The 21,092-nt window shown below is 39.1% G+C and overlaps 1 protein-coding gene across 2 annotated transcripts; it reads right to left on the reverse strand.

Moving 5' to 3' along the window:
* Positions 1-295: 295 nt before the first annotated feature.
* ANXA1 (annexin A1) lies at positions 296-17,430 on the reverse strand. 2 transcript variants are annotated; one of them, XM_081317094.1, is made up of 13 exons: positions 17,344-17,430; positions 13,642-13,721; positions 10,691-10,784; positions 9,594-9,688; positions 8,624-8,737; positions 7,566-7,656; positions 6,922-7,001; positions 6,766-6,822; positions 4,781-4,874; positions 3,250-3,345; positions 2,251-2,309; positions 1,308-1,430; positions 296-595 (listed from the first exon to the last, which is right to left on the reverse strand). In XM_081317094.1, exons 2-13 carry the CDS (start codon positions 13,705-13,707, stop codon positions 536-538), a joined length of 1,029 nt encoding a protein of 342 aa, XP_081173220.1. In that variant the 5' UTR covers positions 13,708-13,721; positions 17,344-17,430; the 3' UTR covers positions 296-535. The 2 variants fall into 2 exon arrangements, with proteins under 2 accessions (XP_081173220.1, XP_081173221.1); XM_081317095.1 differs by lacking the exon at positions 17,344-17,430 and adding an exon at positions 15,145-15,265.
* Between the last annotated feature and the right edge of the window lie 3,662 nt (positions 17,431-21,092).

Raw genomic sequence — 21,092 nt, forward strand, 5'->3', positions numbered from 1 at the left:
GTTTATAAATATGTGTTTCAACTATAGTGAAAACCATCGGGGTCTCTTTCAAAGTGAGTCATCCCATCTCCAGCATGCCACTAGTACTCTTCCCTAGAACTTTTGAAACTTCCCATTGTATGGCAGCCAGAATGCATGTCTTAAGTGTGTGTGGGCCCACTGGTAAGGGTCATTATGTTGAGACAGTGGTCACTCTACAGAGCTTATTTATGGAATATTTGAAGGATGTGCATCTCTTTCTTTCTTAAAGGCACAGAAATAACATCGACAGGAAAAAATAAATTATCACACTGGATAAGAGATTTGATTTTATTTGGAATGTTAACTAAGCCTGTGTAGACAAACATTATGTTTTATATATCTTAATCCTGCAAAAGGAAACACAATGGTTCTTACTATGCTCTTGGCTTTGGATATATAAAAAAGGACTTCCTTCTTATTCAAAGAAAGCTTGGTTCAAAGATTCCTTTAGTTAAGGAAGATCATATTCTCAACTATTCTCAAGGAAGTAACTAGAATGTACAAGATGCAGAACTTAGTCATCACCGCCACACAAAGCCACCAAAATCTTTTCGTAATCTCCCTTTGTTTCATCCTGCATGTGGAAAAAAATAAAAATAATTCATGTCCAACAAAACCAGAGTAGAGCAATCATGTACCTCCCATTCACCTCACCCCTACTTGTATTCTAAAGCCAGGTTTATGCACTATACATGATCCTGTCTCCACTTGTTTTGCTGCAACCACAAAACAAAAACTCAGTATTTTATGTGTGCAGAAGAATTAAGAGTCTCTCTCTCTCTCTCTCTCTCTCTCTCACACACACACACACACACACACACACATGTATGTCAGTCTAGTTGACTCCATCAGACAATTTTTCAAGTCCTGGGGAAATCCAGAATTATACAATTATTAAATCTCTTGTATATTAACACAAACTTCTCTTAAGTTGGCACCCACCCATCCTACAATTCCCTATCATTTCCAGAGGGCACAAAATCTGAAATGGCTACCTTGTTCTTAAAACATGACTAAGATATGCATTAAAAACTGGGTCTAAAGATTAATAAGGAAAAAATGGTCTAAAGATTAATGAGGATAATAAAGAATCTTAATTATAATAGCCTCAATCATATCACTGTTACCCCATTCAAATACAGTCACAACATTTTGTCAATGGAAATAAAAATAATGGACTCTTATTGCAAACCACACAGCTACTTAGTTCTGGTTCTAATTCCTTAACCACAAAGTCTAATTCCTTAAACCCCTGTTAATTATCAATAAAAGCAAAAATAACCTACCAAAATTGCCTGGCAGAGAGGCACCCCATATTTTGCCTTGTAAAAACCTTTGATCTCATTCATATCAATTTCAGACCGTGACACCATAATTCTGTTCAGAGTTCTGTGGCGAGTTCCAGAACCCTGTAGGGGAAAAAAAAGAATGGAAATAAATTCATAACTGTCGAGTTTAAATGGCTTCTCTCTGCTTGGTTTAATGGTTTATCTAGAAATATTCTAAACTGTCCTTGCCTTTATGATAGATCTCCAGAGTTTCAAGTGACAACCCAGAAATAGACAAAAGAGCCAAGCTTGAAGATATTTCTAGATCAGAAAACACCAAGGACCAACACCCAAGAGACACCTCAGAGAAACAAAAGTCCTTGCATATTCATTCAGAAATAGACATCATAATCTTTCTGTCTACATCCACATTAATGAAATTCCAGCCACACCTGTCTGTACTAGAAATCTGAGTTCACACTCCACTGTTTATTCCACCTGAGTTTCTGTTAGAGGGGAATCTGTCTCCATAGAGTCATAGAGTCCTTGCTGTGAGCTTTTCCGATTTCAGAAAGGCCTCAGCTATCTTAAGCAACATAATGAACCACTCCCAGATACTGTTTCCCAGGCAGGTTATGAGATCTTGCATATTCCCAATAGCAAACATTTGTGTGCAATTCCGAAGGTGCTTTTCCAAAAGGCAACTGGACTTTTTTCCCCTTGAAGACATTTGGCATCTTCCATTGTGACTGAATGGTGGAGAATGGAAGGATTTATATTCCTTGAAAACTTTATTTCTAATTTGTGCCCAATACTGTCTGCCTTAACTGGAAATATGGTACAAACTGATTACTCTCTTTTTCAAGAGAAACGATCAGAAGACTGAAAATGTAATGTTTGTGTTGGCATACTCCTTTAAAACAAAGCCTTCTTCTAACTTTGTTAGTAACATTTATTTTACCTTCATTGCTAGATAGAGCTTCTCAGCAAAGAAAGCTGGCTTGCTTACAGCACATTTCACTGGAAATGAGAAAGAATGGAGATAATTTATGACCATAAATGAACAAAAGCAAGGTGCAAAGAAAGAAACACAATGTGTCTCCCAAAGATTGCAATCTCATGAATAATTACACATTACAGCCATATATAGGTAACAAAAGCATTGTGGCAGAACTGGGCAGAGGAACAGGAAGAAAGGGACTTTTTCTAAGTTTAAGAAATAACCTTGATCTACTTAATAAAAGTTTTATCCAAAAGGTTAAAACACAGCTGGCAAAGATAAAACAGATTTGTGCTCCTCTGTTTTGTTGACACAACTGAATCTTTCCCAAAGTTGTTTGTTAGTTTGTTTATTAAAAACACCCATAAGACATTCATTGCTTTCTCAGATTTACCACTTTTCTTCTGGAAGAGATTGTACAACTGGTATAATAACAAGTCAGGACTCTTTCTGTTCCTTTCCTTTCATATTTTTGCATGCCCCTAAACTCACTTATGGAATGACAAAAATTCAATAAAATGTAATATAAAATACTATGTCATTACTAAAGTCACTGATTGACAATGCAGGGCAAGATCGAAGGCTGCTGTACCCTGCCTGGCTTCAGGGGTAGTGTTTAGGATTGGAGTCTTATTAACCTAAGAGCTCATTTGTTTCTATTTTTATAGTTGCTCCTCTCAAACAAGTGACTCTGGGTGAAAAAAACCCAGCAAAATAAATACACAGCCAGTAGCTGAGATAAAAACAACAATAACTGGCAATAAAACCACATCATGGCCCAAGTGACACTCTAACCTCCATCCCCAAGGACACGAGGGCATTGACAAGCCTTCAGGGGCCTTGTTAAAAGTCAAAAGGGTCAGAGCCAATCTGATCTCTGGGAGAATAACATTCCAGAAGGCATAATCTTGGAACCAAATTTAGGAACAAACACCTTTCGTATAGAGGAGGGATACATACCAACTGCCGTCAAGCAATTCTCAATGTCTCCTTTCAGTTCAAGATCCAGAACTTTCTCCATGTCATGTTTGCTGTAACTCCGGTATCTGTGAAAAACTGAAACCAAAAAGAACAATATGGAATAGAGGGTTTCCCTAAGAAGTTTACACTACATCAGGGGTGTCAAACTCAATTTCTTTGAGGGCCGCATCAGCATTGCGGTTGCCCTCAGGGGGCCAGGGTGGGTATGGCCAGGGTGGACGTGGCTAGAGTGTGTATGGCCTACTGGGTGGGCGTGGCCAGCTCTACATCGTTCACATCAAGGGTGCCTATGGGGGCCTGGGCAGGAGTGGGTCAGATCTGAGGGTCTCTGGCAGGAGGAGGGTCTCTGGGCCAGGGCCAAGGCAGTGGGGGCCGTTCCTTCACTGTTTCCAGGATGGCTTCGCGGGCCACATGAAACCACTTCACGGGCCGGATCTGGCCCCCGGGCCTTGTGTTTGACATGTCTGCACTACATGCTACTTGTATTTAATGCTATAATCTGCTGGCAGTTTTTAGGAGGGACAGAGACCACATGAGAGGTTCTTGGGAGCTATATACACTCCTGGAATCTCAAATTATCCCAATCAAACTTAATTAGGAAGGGCTACCTACTCCATTTCTGAAGTTAAATACAGGTGATCCTCAACTTACCACCACAACTGAGCCCAAAATTTCTGTTGCTAAGCAAGACTGTTGTTAAGTGAATTGTGCCCCATTTTACAACCTTTCTTGCCACTATTAAAGTGAATCCCTCCAGCTGTTAAGTTAGCAACATGGTTTGGTGGAGCCTTGGTGGAGCAGTGAGCTAATGCCTCCTTAAGTAACACCAGCTGCCTGCAATTAGTGCAGGTTCGCATCCCACCAGGCTCAAGGTTGACTCAGCCTTCCATCCTTCCCAGGTAGGTAAAATGAGGACCCAGATTGTTGGGGGCAATTAAGCTGACTTTGTAATAATGCCGCTTGGGGGTGTGTGTGTGAAAGCCCTAATAAGCAGGCTTATACATAGAATGAAGGCTACTGCTAAGCTTGTAAGCCGCCCTGAGTCTTCGGAGAAGGGCGGGATAGAAATGGAATTAAAATAAATAAATAAAATAAAAATAAAATCTGACTTCCCCATTGATTTTGCTTATCAGAAGCTCACAAAAGATGATCACATGACCCCAGGACACTGCAACTGTCATAAATACATGCCAATTGCCAAGCATCCAAATTTTGAACATGCTGCAATGGTTGTAAATGTAAAGAACAGTCATAAGTCACTTTTTTCATTGCCGTTGTAATTTTGAAACAGTCCTTAAATTAATGGTTGTAAGTTGAGGACTACCTGTATATTAATTTTAAGGGATTGTCCATTATGCAGCAGAATAGCTTTCATTAACCCTTCTTCAAATCTCACTAATAAATTATTACACAGTATTATTTTGCATTTTTTTTAAAAAAATCCCATTAAGACATATCTCTTTAAAATAAAAGAATTTCACTAATATGCAATTTCTTGCTTTCTGCTTACCTCTTCGAAGGTGCATGGGACTTCTGGTAGTGAGAATTTCAATGAAAGTGTTCACATCTGTTCCTTTTTTTCTCTCTCCAGCCTCATATAATTTCTGTTACAATGAAAGAAAGCATTCAGAGGGAGAGATTCCAAAATATTACAGATATTACATATGACATATATCATAATCGGATTCAAGCAAAAGACTTTGTAAAGTGTTCTTTTCAGAAGGTGGCAACTAGACCTCCAACTGCAGATGAAAGGATTGAGAACCAAACAATTTATTGTGATTATTATTGTGTAGTGGGTCCGACGCAAGGAAGAGACGCCAGCCGGTGTGTGAGTTCAGCTCTTTATTGAAGGGGGGTAGTGAACTGGGGAGTGAGGGCTACCTGGCCTCCTTAAATACCTAGCCAGGTAAGCGGACAGCCAATGGGGTTGGCCCTAGGTTTCCCGCCGAAACTGGGTTTCCCGCCAAAACCGTCCAGGCCAACACCCCCTGGTGGCTGTTGCTATGCAGGTGCCTGCATACATAACAATTATAACCACAGTAAAATCTGAAGTCCAGAATTTTCCACCCCATATCTCACACTCTTCACCACTATATTAGCTCTCATAGGGGGTGACTCTAAAAACTCAATGATGTGTGCTAAGTCTACTCCAAATAAACTCTTTCTTAGTTCAGGTATAACAGCTATCATTTTCCCAGTATGAAAAAGAATTACTTTTGATCAGTTGATGGCTAATTAACACCTATACGTGAAGATAAAGTCATCATTTTCCCCACTCTTGTTTTCCCATGCCACGGATAGTCAACTAAATTTGTGTTTTATGCTCTAGTGAGATTTCTATGTAGAGCTTCAGTTGGGCCACAATAGATTTCCATTTCCTGCAAATGCCAAACATTAGGTGGAGATCCCCAGATATGGTCTCCTTGTGCCTAATTACAGACATGTTTGACTTATTTTGTCCATGAAATAATACATAAATTTATCACCATTGCACTGTAACTTTGTACCTCCTAAGAATTCAATACTTACTGACACTAATTTAATGTCCTGATGTTTAGAGCAAGTGAAAAAAACTTTGCATCTCCATTACGGGATAGCATAAGAGCAAAATCCTTCCTGAACCCTTCTGAGGGTTCCCATCAACTAATGGACACATCAGGAAGTTAATCACATTTGGGGACTAGATTCAGCTTCTCACATGCCAACCCCAGCAAGGCACAGCTGGGTAGGAGTAACATCAGGGTTAAAGGCTTCAGCATAAGTTCTACCCTCTTACATTTTGGCACGCATTATTCCATTTCTTTTGTCCACAAAGCCATGTGTTTCCAGCAGGATCTATCATTTTCTCTCTTGGCCTGCAACTCTAATACTCTTCTTTAACAGACAAGTGTGTATGAGTCACCCCATCTGAGAAACATAAGATGGTTCCTAGAATGGATCAGCCACTGATCAACTGGGAAAAGCAGTGACAGGAAGTAAATCCCACAACACAGATTAATTATAGAAAGCCTATAGGTCCACATTCTTTTTCTCATGCCTTTTGGTAGCTGTAAAAAAATCTAAAGTGGGTCTTGCATCCAATAGTCCCCTCCTGTTGGGAAATGTCTGTGGAGATTCTCAAATTATACAGGTCACGGTTGTCCTAAAGATGCTTTTTCCAAAAGGCAACTGGACTTTATTGGGATTTTTTTCCCTTGAAAACATTTCGCCTCTCATCCAAGAAGCTTATTCAGTTCTGAACTAAGAAGCTTCTTGGATGAAAAGCAAAATATTTCCAATGGAAATTATCAAGAAAGTCCAGTTGCCTTTTGGAAAAAGCACTTTTGGGATTTTCTGCTGAGAAATACAGCTCCAAGTTCTCAAAGTCCCATATTCTTTTTCTCCTGGGAATGTGGGAGGAATGCATGGAATGGATTCATTTGCCTGAAAGAAGTCTTGTTTTTGACAGACAATACAAAAGAGGCATCAAAGGCAGCAACAAGTACTCCTTACCCTTGCATCATTGTCTACCAGCTCTTCATTCACATGTGGATTTTCGTTCCGGTCACCCTGAAACAAATCAGCCTCACTTAATTCAATATTGTATACTACAATCACAGATCATTCCTGAACCAACATGACTTCTGAACATCATGGAGTACTACAAACCTTGGCTAAGGCAAGCAAAGCCTTTTGAAAATCTCCAGAAGTGTCTGAGACAATATCTTTGGCGAGATCTCTCTTAAAAGCTGCAAGAAAAGCAAACATATTGAGAACAGAGTTTCAAATGCAAGCATTAACCATACATTTTCTTCCTTGCATACAGCTTCTACATTTTTACTCAACTATTTTGCAATCTCCTTGGGCTTGCATTTTTAAATGATTGCTTGGATTTCACAATGCAAGATGTAAATGGTACCTGAAAGCTATCCATGAAGAAATTCCAATGTTATCTTCATTGGAAAACTTGGTTACCATAAATAAAAAAAACAATAATTACACCAAGTTATTTTAAATTAGATGTTCAAAAACAGAATGTGACCTTACAGAAGCTCTCTTCCTTCTTGTACATTAGATTGACAGCCTGTTAATTTTTATCTTCAATTTGTGAAAAACTCTAGTAGAATTTAGTGTTCTAAAATTCCTTGCAAATTATCAGCTGTGCCTTTGTTCAGGTGTGCCATAAACCAGATACATAACTTCATCTGTATCAACAAATGACTACCAAAATGCTTCACATTGTTGGCTGAAGAGGCATTAACAAAATAGACCTGTTGTGTGTTGTTGTTTTTTTTAAAAAAGGAGTAATTTACCTTCTTGATATTGTCTGTTGATGTTTTTAATTTCCAAATTGTTCCTTGATGCCAGAATCTCAATTAATATATCTTCATCTGTTCCAAGTCCCTGTTTGGCAGTAAATCAATATGCATAAGCAAAGTTTTGCTTTGTATTTCTAAAAGAACTTATTCCATCAAGTGCAATGTTCAGGCAGAAGCAGGAAACCTTTGGTTATAAAATGTTACTGAGCTACAATTCCAGCTTTTACGCCCTTGCTGGAAATTTTAGTTCACCTATATCTACCTGGATGATAGATCACAATTATAGAATCTTGAACTACAAAGATTATATTTTATTTTGTCATGTGCTTTTACCATCCATTTAGACTACTGCAATGTGCTCTACATGACACTGCCTTTAAAGACCATTTGGAAGCTTCAAACTGGTAGAAAATGCAGGGGCTTGGCAGTTTGGTTGGGAACTACAAAGAAGGAACATTGTTGAAATGGAGTGATTCCATGTACCAGAAAGCAATTATATTAACTGCATTTATTGTAGATTCTTTCTGTCCTTGATCACTTCACTGTGTACTTTTAGAATTTAACACCTAGCACTTAACAGAACTTGGAGGACCAAGTGGGAATCCAGCCCAAAACAGTTTGTATCATAATGAACCATGTGATTTCCCCCTATACTGGCTACTTATTTACAGTGCAATCATCCTGGAACTCCTTGAGCTTCTTGATCCATCAGATGACAACTTCCAGCAAACATATTATTCATTCCAATGTCTTTTTAAGTCAAGAGTGTTCAGTCTTGGCAACTTTAAGGTTAGACAGGCCTGCTTTAAGCTAAGGAAAAGATTTTTCTCTCTCTCTCCTCTCTTTAGTATTAGGGTTTAATTTGTTTTCAATATCTATATTTGTACATTCTATTATTTATGTCACTGTTCACCGCCCTGAGTCCTTAGGGAGAAGGGCGGTATACAAATCAAACAAACAAACAAATAAATAAATAAATAAATAAATAAATAAATAAATAAATAAATAAATAAATAAATAATGTCCACCCAAGCCTTGAAAAACAAACATACCTTCATAGAGTATCTAAGTTCATCAGCATCAAATTCGGCAGGAGTTTTCAGCATAGCCAGGATGACATCTTCTAGATTGCTTTTGAGAGCTTTTTTCAAAGCTTCTTCCAGAGACTATGAGAAAAGCAAACATGTAACGATTCTTTATAGAACTTATTCAGAGGATAAAATATTACTTTCCAAACACATGAAAATCCTCGTTACAAACCATTTATAAGAACTTCATTCTTCCACCCTCAAGGAAAAAGCAGTTAGCTTACATTTTTTAATATGTACATATTTGTCCTCAGGATTTGTGATAATCTAAATAAAGCTCTTGCACTTACAAAACAAATAGTTCTGGTAGATTTGTTGAAGTCCTTGTTAATTTATCCTTGAAAAGTGGCTATTCTTTGCTCATTCTCTTCATACCCATTCACCGGTGGGGCTTGCCTGCATGTATGTGAAAGATCCAGGTTTATTTTTTAAAAAATAGGAGACAAACCTTTGTCTCTACCACTGGAGGTTTTCAAGGAGGCTTGACAGCCATTGGTCTGAAACGGTATAGCATGTCCTGCTTTCAGGGGGGTTGGACTAGATGACCTCCAAGGTCCTTTCCTATTATTCTATGTTCTGTGTTCTATGTTCTGCAATGAAACCATTAAGGTCAACTGGAAGCTATACCTGTCCTCCCATCAATATTAAAGTTAGTGTGCTTTATGTAGTCTATTTTTAGAGGTCATGTTCCAACCATCAACATGGTAATGAATTTAATATTTTATTTATTCATCTAAGCCATTGTTTCTCAAACCTGGCAATTTTAAGATGTGTGGACTTCAGCTCCTAGAATTCCCCGGCCAGCATGCTTCCAAATTCTGGGAGTTGAATTCTACACCTCTTAAAAGTGCCAAGTTGGAGAAAGACTGATCTAATCATACATAATATGCTAAAAGTAAAAGGTATCTTGCAAAGTATGTACAAAGGAAGCTACCTTGCCATGCATCTGCTGATAGGCTCTCTTGATCTGCTGTCGTTGCGCATTGGTTCTTTTGGTCAAAATATTGATGATGCTTGCTTCATCAACTCCTAAATCATGAATGAGAACGTGTTTTTTTCATTAACACAAACATAATCAATTGAATCCATACTACAACCAATAAATCAAAATTGAACACTAATGTTCAATTGAGTTATCAACAAGGTTGTTTTCACTAACATATTCAGCCTGGCTGAATTTTTTTTTTATTCCTTCTAACAGAATATTGAAAAGAGAGAGATGCCAAGGGATATTGGACTCTGTCCAGCAGAAGAACAACTTTGTAAAACCAGAATGGAACCAGATTTGGCTTGGGTGAAGAAGCCTCCAAAGATAAGATTAAGTTTAAACATGAGCCAGGTTCTAGCAGAGGCTCTGAAGAAAAAAAAAGTTCCAATTCATTTTCAGGAGGCTTCCTTGCCAATCACATGACAAACAGCATTTTTAAGAGATTGGAAAGAATTCCAGAAGGCATGTTCTGCACACTTTCCCCAACCTTTTAAGAGGAACTACTTGCTTCTATGCCTCTATTTTCTCTTAATGCTTAAAACTACTCTTGCCTGTCTTTATCTCATCATTTAGGTCACAGGTATCCAATCCTGGCAACTTTAAGACCTATGGACTTTAACTCCCAGAATTCCCCAGCCAACATGATTGGCTGGGAAATTCTGGGACTTAAAGTCCACAAGTGTTAAAATTGCCAAGTTTGGACATTCCTGATTTAGGTAAATGATTTCTTGTAAGGCATTGTAAAATATGGCCTCTTGCTGAATGGGATGGCCTGCAGGACAAATCAAGGAAAAATGAAACAGAAGAAGCCAAGAAAAAAAATTACAGCATGGTTTGAGCCTATCCTGCTGCATTTTTGACTTTGCTGAAACTATCTGGATCTACATCCACAAGATGCTTAGGAAAAAGCACACAAAAATGTGTGTGCATTTTTGCATGGACCTTTCATTTAAAAGTGGGCTAAAATGGCATTAACACTGGAAAAATAACAACCTGAGCAAAAATCAACATCTACATTCACAGATTTTATCTTTCTCTCCTACCTTTAGCAGTTATGGCTTTGTTTAGTGCAACCGCATCAGTTGAAGGATCAAAGCTGGGATAAGTTTGGACTGCTGAACCAGTTTTAGATTTTTTCTATTAAAAATAAATTGAAAAATTAAAACATTGGACTTGTTTTAAAAATCTTTTCTTTCCCAAATCTTCAAGGTACATTCAAAAATAATTACTAGATGCAAATTAAAGCAACGTCATCAATTAGAATAACCGGGATGATTCAGTGGTAGAAAACCATTTTCACCATTTGTAAGGAATATGCTAAGAGGCATTTGTTATAATAAGTAATTATAAACCAATAATAGGTGTTACTATTATATCTTACTCAATATGAAGAGCAGCAGGATCTTGGCACTGGTACCTGCTTTTGCATGAGCTTACAAATTCTATGAACCCAAAATCTTGCCTTTTTTAATATTTGTCTTTTTCAGCAAGATCCTAGCGGTATAGCTATTCCATTGTATCGGTATTTATTTCAGACTGTTTTTAAATATGAATAATCACAAACTACATGCAGGTAATCCTTGACTTACAACCATTTTTTTAGTGACCGTTCAAAGTTACAGTGGCACTCAAAAAAGTGACTTATGATCATTTTTCACACCTATGACCGTTGCAGCATCCCCATGGTCACATGATCAGAATTTGGATGCTTGGCAAAGAGCCATGGTGATGCAGTGGTTAGAATGCAGTATTTCAGGTTAATTCTGCCGACTGCCATCAGTTCTATCCTGACTGGCTCAACGTCAGTCCATCCTTCCAAGGTAGGTTAAATGAGAACTCAAATTGTTGCGGGAATATGCTGACTCTGTAAACCACTTAGAGAGGACTATAAAGCACTGTGAAGTGGTGTATAAGTCTAAGTGCTATTGGTATTGCCATGTATTTATGATGGTTGCAGTGTCCTTGGGTCATGTGATCACCTTTTGTGACCTTCTGACAAGCAAAATCAACAGGGAAGCCAGATCCACTTTGTAATGTATTGGCCTCAACTGTTGAAATCAGTTGCACAATGTGTGACCTTAATTCCTGTATTTAAGTGAAGGATTGCTTAATGGTTTCTGTTACTGCAACCCAGGCTGTCTGTCTCCAAGCTGTTAATTATGTTTTGGACAGGAAACTGTTACTTTAAACCAATTGGTTGCCGCCTAGAGGCAAACTGTATATATAGCTTTTAAGCAACCGCTAGGGCTGCTTCTGTTGTTAGTTAATAAACATGCTTGCTGTTTCACCGCTCTGTCTCGTCAATGCCCAGCCGAACTAAGAACTTAACATACTTGACAACTGTGTCACTAATTTAACCACTGCTGTGATTCATTTAACAACCGTGGCAAGAAAGGTATATAAAATGAGACAAAACTCACTGAACAACCATCTCGCTCAGCAAAGGAAATGTTGGTCTCAATTGTGATCATAAGCTGAGGACTATTTGTAAAAGTTTTTATTTTAGGAAGTCAACTAAATACGGCCTCAGTGTTTTGAAACTCTTTTCTGTATTTTGGAAAGGAAAATGTCACTCCCAAATCTCTTTGGGCAGCTCATGTTTGTCTCATCATGCTAAAAAAAAAAAGAGAGCCACTTCCTGCTGTTCTGAAGTGAGAAGCATATCAGACCTGTAAGGCAAGTCCTAAAAATAAGCTTAACTTCATTTAAAAAGAATATCACCACCTATTCATATACCACAGGAGAGAAAAATAAGACAGTCTGCCTTTCCCCTGGTGTGGCCCCATTTACCATCTCCAGAAATATGTGTTTGTTTACAAATGTTATCTAAATTTAAATTAAAGTGGGTTTAATTTAAATGCATATATAAAAAGATCGGGAAAAGGCTGCCAATTCCAGGACTTATTAGTAAAATATCAGTTGTAGAATAGGGGGGAGAGCAAAAAAAACCCTATTATGTTTTATAACTTTATAGGTAAAGGTAAAGGTTCCCCCGCACATGCGTGCTAGTCGTTTCCGACTCTAGGGGCCAGTGCTCATCTCCGTTTCATAGCCGAAGAGCCAGCGCTCGTCCGAGGACGTCTCCGTGGTCATGTGGCTGGCATGACTAGACGCCAAAGGCGCACGGAACGCTGTTACCTTCCCACCGTAGTGGTCCCTATTTTTCTACTTGCATTTTTACGTGCTTTCGAACTGCTAGGTGGGCAGAAGCTGGGACGAGTAACAGGCGCTCACTCTGCTACGCGGCACTCGGGATTCGACCCGCCAAACTGCCGACCTTCCGATCGACAAGTTCAGCGTCCTAACCCACTGAGCCATAAAATCTTAGTAAGATCACACCTGGAGTACTGCATCCAGTTTTGGTCACCACATTACAAGAACGATGTTGAAACTTTGGAAGAAGTGGGGAGAAGTGCAACTAAGATGATTAAAGGCCTAGAGATTAAACCATATATGGGTAGTCAAGACTCAAGAGAAAAGAACTGGGGTGACATGATAGCAGTATTCCAGTATTTGATGGGCTGCCACAAAGAAGAGGGGATCAACTTATTTTCCAAAGCACCAGAAGGCAAGACAAGAAACAATGGATGGAAACTAATCAAGGAGCGAAGTAACATGGAATTAAGGAGAAACTTCCCAATAGTGAGAACAATTAACCAGTGGAACAGCTTTGCCTTCAAAGGTTATGGGTGCTTCATCACTGGAGGTTTTTAAGAACAGACTGGACAGCCACTTGTCTGAAATGATACAGGGACTCCTGCTTGAGCAGGGGGCTGGACTAGAAGACCTCCAAGGTCTCTTCCAGCTCTATTCTGAATGAATGAATGAATGTAGGGAGTTAAATACATTGATTATTCAAGAAAGGAGTAAAGGGAATTCTTCGAAAGAGAAAGGAAAAGCTGTTTTTGGTCCTTTCCCTGCCCTATGCCATCTTTTAACTGTACTTCCAACATTATTTGTAAAGTCAAATTGATTAGTTGTTAGAGAAACTTACAATGTATTGTGGTTCATCATCCTCCATAAACCTGGCTTGCTTCAGGAATTCTGATACAAAGGCCATCTTGATTCAACTTTCTACAAAGGAAAAGATGGAACAGAATAAAGTGACAAAATGGTTTCCCCTTTTTTCTTTCTTTTGCTTTTTTATTCTGTAGGGAAAAGGCCTTTCACCTGTTTTAAGCATTCTAAGAATCAGAAAAGTCAGAGGATTCCTCTCCCCCTTTCCAAAAGAGAAACCCAAATTCCAATACATCTGGAGGCCACCAGGTTAGGAAATAGAATTATTTACTGATTTATTCTGCCTTGTTACGGGAATTAGGAGAGGAATGATCAGGGGTTTAAAAAAACACTAAGCTAATTGAAGCTATGCTTGTAGTGGATCTTAAGATCTTTTTGGTTTCAGCCATGAATAATTCCATTAAGACATTATTAAGAACATACCATTTCATAAGTTTTTCAGAAAAAAAATGTTTTGCTTTAGCAAATTTTGCTGTTGTTTATATTTAAATTTCCCCCAACACTCCACCTATCTAGGGCAACAATCAATGTCTCTTTTAGGATGTGCAGAATTGTGCTGCATTTCTGATGGCATTTGGCCATCTATTTATTTACAAGACTTAAATGTCCACCTATCTCATACAGTGACTCTATGTGGCTCACAACAATCCATAAGCCATAGTTAAAAACATACCCTTCCCGCAGGCACCAAACCAAACATAATCACAGGTCAACCCCCAATTCTAGCCCAATGCTTGGGGGAAAAGCCAGGTCTTCACAGTCCTCTGGAAAGCTAAAAGGGTTGGGTAACTATGATTTCTGGTGGGAGACTGTTCCAAGGATTTTGAGTGGCCAGCAAGAAGGCATGCCTCCAAGGTCCCAGCAAGGAGACCTGGAGAGAGGAGACCTGGAGCGCACTTACTCTATCTGACCTAGTAATGGCAGATACCCGCTGGGAGAGGCAGTCCTGCAAGTAATCTGGGCCTGTGCCATGTAGGGCATTGAAAGTAATAACTGGGACCTTAAATTGCCCTCAGAAAGCAACAGAAGCCAGTATAGCTCATGCAATGGTGGTATGACTTGGGTGAACCACAGGCCATCTAAAACTGTATGTGTCGCTACATTCTGGACCAGTTGCAGATTTCTGATGTCTTCAGGGCAGCCTGATTAGAGCACATTGCAGTAGTCCAAATAGGAGGTGATTAAGACAGGGGTGACTCAGAATGGTAGCTACATCCAGGAATGGGTGTAATTAGTGCAGAAGACAGATTTGGGCAAATGCCTCTCTAGCACTGATGATGTTACTTAGTTTGGGTAATAAAATGTCACAACAAAGAGTTTAATTTCATTAATTTATTCATTAATTTCATTAATTTCATTCATTCATTCATTCAATTAATTTCATTCATTCATTAATTTTATTCATTTATTCTCTGGCCATGACTGCCATCTCTTCTTCCAGGAGGAGCTGTGAGTCCAAGAGGAGTGCCAGATTACTCACCAGAGTGTTATCATGTCTAGAGTCAGAGATGTCAATCTCCTGACACCAGGGACCAAAACCAGTCCATCTTGCCAGTGTTGACTTCCAGCCAGCTTCTCCCCATTCAGGCCCTTACAGCTCCAGACCCTAAACCAGTGCCTGAATAAAATCACTTGCTGGGCATGGGGTGGAGACATATAATTGGTTAAGATCCACATACTGATGATACCAAACCCCATGCCAGTGGATTACCTCTCCCAGCAGCTTCATATGCATGTTAAATAGGAGGGGGGAGAGACTTGAGTCTTGAGGCACACCAAGACACACACGCCTACAGCTGGAACTCTCCTCCTCCAATAGCACTGACAGGTACTGTCCACAGAAAAAGGAGATGAACCAGTACAAAATAGTGCCCCCCCCTGCCCAGTCCCTGGAGCCAGTTCAGCAAAATACCAACTCCCTGCAACTCAACTCCACAAAGAGAGCTTGCATCTGGCTATGTCCAGGGCAGCTCCCCTAAAGGCCACTAGAGAATCCAGAATAACAGCAGCCACCTCAGCAGCCCCGCCCCAGAGTCACAGCTGGTGCTACACTTGAAACCTGTGAGATATGTTTCTCAGAGAAGAAAACCCACATCTACTACCAACTAGATCTTGGTAATGCAGGCCAGATCACTTCTCTCATCCATAATTAGCTGGGATAAGCTTTATTGCAGGCCAACCTGGCATTAATCAGGGGCAGCTGGTGTCCAGGGCCTCCAAGGCTGTGAAGACCTGGCTTTGGAGGCTGAGCACAGGGGGCTGAAAGGCAATACAAGTGCTAGCTACCAGGTTGGCCTTCCCTAAGAATCTCCCTATCCCGTTACTACCTGCCCACTGCCCTCCCAACTGCCCACCGCCTCTACTTCTGAAACAATCTCAGCTGGTAGAATTCCCCGATCTTTTCCTGCACACAAAGTCCAAAATCCAAGGTGATGTGTTCCCAGGACTGCCGCAGCATCCCATCTATCAGGGAGTATATTCTGGTCCTAATTCCAGGAGGAAAATAATGGAGATTTCCCATTATGGCCGCTGATCCACATGATTGGTCAAGTGACAGCCACAAGATTTAGTCCTATTCCCTCTGATGCTATGAGTACATTTGTGTATTATAACTACACAAACTAAGATCCAGCCAACTTGTACATTTCATGCATTGCTTTCTGGACCATTACAAACCTTTGACATTGGCTGGAGAAACACTTTTGGGATTCCAATTGAAACGATTGCATAAAATAGGAGGCCCAATCTTAAACTGACTAAAATGAGCATAATTCAACAGACTGAAGCTTACTTTAAGAAAATATTTCTAAGATTTCTACCTATTTACTCAGCAGTAACCTCTACCGAGTTCCATCTCATTAATAGGGGCATTTCAGATCCAGCTTGATATGCAAGTTCCTTCCAAAGGAAGGGACAATTATTTTTTTCCAGCGATTGTGCAGGACTCCTTAATGCTCAGGTCACTTTTCTTTAATGGTCAAAAGCTGCAGAAACTGGAAAAACTTGTTCCCCTATCCCCACCCCCACTCCTGAAAAAATTCTTAACAAGGAAGAAGCAGCATCCGCTTCTGAATATACTTATGAAAAATGAAAAAAAATGCAAACAACATTCTGCAGTTCTTACATTCCTATATTAAAAATAACTACCCAACAAATTAAAACATAATTAAACTTAGTTGCCTTTTTGAAAAAAAGAAGTCCATATTTTGTTCTCTCGGTGAGGCTGATGTTTGCAAAGGAATAAACATTTAACAATTGGGAAACAGTTAAGCAAGCTTTCCTTAACCACAGGGTGTATGTTTTTTCTAAAAAAGTTTCCACATAAGACATTTTTCCCCTCTTAACTCATACTTTGGTAGATAAAAATAATTCTGCTTTCCATGGTAACGGAAAAGAACAGGAAGGGGGGGGAGTACAGTTATTTAGCATTAAGCTACCAACTGTTACAAATTTTAATTCCGTGCATAGTTTATGCAGTTTTAAACACTTTTTACTCCCTTGCTGGAAAATACAGGCAAGAGAATCAGATATAAATTTATATGCACGTGAAATATATTTCATATATTTCTACACTGACTTACAAATAAGTCCAAGTCTGTAAATAATTTACTTCAGAGTATATAAGAAGCTATATGCTTCTAAAACCATTAATAAAGGACAAATATCAAAAGAGCCGTACCTTTTTCCCTTTCCAAAATCCAGAAACACTATTTTCCAAGCTGGGAAGTGAGTCTGTGGAAAATGTAAGTTGTGGTTCCTACTTTTATAAACCCATCAGGAAACCACACCTAGCAACCAGTGCTTACTACTAAGAGCCCTGTGATTGGTTGCTCAGAAGGCTAAACACAGGACTTAGTCAAAAGACAAGCCTTTCAAACAAACTATTCACTAGCTTGTAGAAATTGATTTCTGAGCTAATGCAGAAACTGCCGAAAGTCAGGGAATAAATGTTGTGTAATGTTCTTGGTGGTGCCTTGAAGGCAATGGCACTTAACTGTCGAAATACCTTGATAACCTGCTGCAATAGTCATGATTTATAGTTCAATATATAGACAAATGTCCGCATAAGCTTCCTGTGAATTAGCCTATTCCAGGAGTCTTCAAACTTGGCCCTTTTATGACTTGTGGACTTCAACTCCCAGAATTCCTTGGCCAGGCATGCTAGCTGAGGAATTCTGGGAGTTGAAGTCCACAAGTCATGAAAGGGCCAAGTTTGAAGACCCCTGGCCTATTCTGTTACAAGTGATATTCAAGAGTATTTCAGGATGATCTCCCAGGCTCTATGCTACATAATATAAACTTTCATTTTTTACTATCTGTATACAAATTGCAGTTGATTCAGTATAGAATTTATATTTCCATTCTCCAAGGAAGCTTTGGGCCATTCAAATCATACCAACATATGATAAGAGTATGTGCCAGCATCATTTCTACAGGCAGTCCCTGACTTACAACCAAAACTGGGACCAGAACGTCCGATGCTAAGCAACACGGTTATTAAGTGAGTTGTGCCCAATTTTATGATCTTTTTGCCATGGTTGTGGAGTGAATCACACAGACATTATGTCAAACTGGCCTCCTCCACTAATTTTCTTGATTAGAAGCCAGCTGGGAAGGTCACAAATGGAGATTACATGACTTCAGGGTGCTGCAACTGTCATAAATACATAACGGTTGCCAAGTGCTGGAATTTTGATAAGGTGACCATTCAGATGCTGCTTGCTTGTAAGTTTGAGGACCCGTCATAAATCACTTTTTCCAATTTGTGATAACTTTGAACAGTTGCTAACGAATGGTTGTAAATTGAGGACCTCATGTATTGAAAATGCTGGTTTTGCATAACAATTATATCAACACTGAGAAACTCTGAGGCTAAAACATAGGTGTAAAAATGCTGCAGATTTTATCCAGATCAGCTTTTCCCAATGGATATCCAACAATTACATAGGATTTCAACTTCCACAATCTCCACATGCCATAAACTTTAACCTGTAAAATATGAGGTTGGTGGTCAATACATCTGAGATATAACAAGTTGGGGATGTTTGTCCAAGATCACACACCCATACCAACAAGAAGTCTTGGTATCTCACAAAACATCCAAGTATAGAACTCGGCCCCTTTTTCTTTTACCACTTTTTAGAAAAAAGATGGGGTTTGTTGCTTTGTTTTACTACTTTCTGTAAAATATGAAGTTAAAAATGTTTGAGCTACAAAACTGTAAACTGGAGAATGGTTGCTTAGGAGCTCCTAAATGAGTCAGTGAAATCTTACCCTATCCAATACAAGTGGAATAGAAAAGACAAATCTGTAGCAAAAGTTGAGCGGATAGCACTGTCACCAAAGGTCTAGGTCAGGGGTCTTCAAACTTGGTCCTTTTATGACTTGTGGACTTCAACTCCCAGACTTCCTCAGCCAGAATGCCTGGCTGAGGAATTCTGGGAGTTGAAGTCCACAAGTCATAAAAGGTCCCAAGTTTGAAGACCCCAGGACTAGGTCAACTCACCAGGGCCAATTTGCCATGGGACAACAGTTACACTGATATAAAAGAAATGGTGGAATAAATCATTAAAGAAAGGATGCAGAATGAGGAGAAAAAAGAAATATGAACGAGAAAAATTAAAATTATTTTAAAATTATTTTAAATAATTAAATTGAATTGTTGAATTCGCCCATGGCTAGTTGGCTCCATGGCAAGTTGGCTGTGGCGAGTTGCCCCATTCTTCTGTTACCACTCCTGCACCATTACAGAGAATATGGAGCACTGTAAGGTTTTTCAGGGATAGGTAAGGAAAAGGCACCCAAATATTTCTCTTCTCTTCTCTTCTCTTCTCTTCTCTTCTCTTCTCTTCTCTTCTCTTCTCTTCTCTTCTCTTCTCTTCTCTTCTCTTCTCTCTTCTCCCCTCCCCTCCCCTCCCCTCTCCCCCCCTCTCTCTCTCTGGAAAATGGACAACTATCACTTGTCAAGAGGATAAATATTACCTGTCAAAACACAGTTTGTAAAAAGATAAGCTGAGGGAGATAATATGAGTTCATCTTTCACCCCAGATAATTTCTGAAGCAGCAGCATCTTTAGAACATATAAGATCTTGGACGAAAAAAGCAGGCAAGAAAGAAAAAGATCAGCAAAAACCCAGAAGCTTCTCTTTTTTAATTCTAATTTGCTGGCAACAGAGCTGAGGTAGGTGTATAGCTTTAAGGAAAACATGAACGTTTCACCCTAGGCCTCTTCAAGTATTATCATTCATGTGATTATAACAGTGCAATCTCTGATAGAAAGTCAATAGTCTTCGGACTGCAAGACCTCTGTCCTTGCTCCTCTTTTTAATGTTCCCAACAACCTCTTAGCACTTCCATGTGAGCAAGTCAGAATGTTTAAAGGATTAAGAATAGCTCAATACTTATTGATGTTTAATGAAAAGGCACAATTGTAGCGCTAAATTGTAGCTGAAAAAATACCCTTCTCAATTGTCACTAGTTTTTAATGTGAAAGAAGCGGAAACTACATTCATAGAGAGTATAATTGTTGTATTAATGTAGCGGAAACTACATTCATAGAGAGTATAATTGTTGTATTAATGTAGATTGTTTCAAAATTGGTTTTGTTCATTGCACCAGAAGAGTGAAGTTTAATCCTTTTCCATCACCATGATTCTGCTCCAGGTTATTTGCTGGATGAGACACAGGTGGACTGATGCACATTTTCCACGTAAGAGCAGGAACTGAGACAGCAGCAAAGATTAAAAGCAATCTCTTCTCTTCCCACATGAGTTGTCATTCATATCTCCTCCCCTTTAACCAATTTTTTCTAAGAATGTGATTAATGCTAAGTAAAATCTAGTGAAAGAAAAATAAAAGGCCAGATACAATCTGCAGAATCCTAGTGGACAGAATTGATTTAAAGCACAGTCCTAGAGGTATATAAACATGCAGGTTTTAAGCTAAGCCATAGAGATGGAAGTTGTATACAGAATTGCAGATGGGTAAAATATTTTCTCAAACTCATTTCTAAGTTACCTATTTAAACTGAATACAGGAGTTTTGGATACTCATTATGTTTGTTAAGAATCTAACAAACAAAGCTTATTTAAGCATCCTGAATCTGAAAGAACAAGAAGGCAGCCGCAGGAATCAAGCTCATCTAGAGGACATCAGCTTTTATCATTATCTAAATATACCCTAGACTAGTGCAGGGGTGGAGAACTATTGCATTTTTATGACCTGTGAACTTCAACTCCCAGAATTCCTGAGCCAGCATGGTTGGCTCAGGAATTCTGGGAATTGAAGTCCACAAGTCATAAAAAGGGCCATAGTCCTCCACCTCTGCCCTGAAGGAACCTCTTTATGATGTTATCAAGACTTAATTCTTTTAATTACCCTGATTTAATTCTTCTAATTAGCTCAAAGTAAAAGTGACTGATTTACCAG

Source organism: Vipera berus (assembly GCF_964194415.1).
Source record: "Vipera berus genome assembly, chromosome: 2".
Classification (NCBI taxonomy): Eukaryota; Metazoa; Chordata; class Lepidosauria; order Squamata; family Viperidae; genus Vipera; species Vipera berus.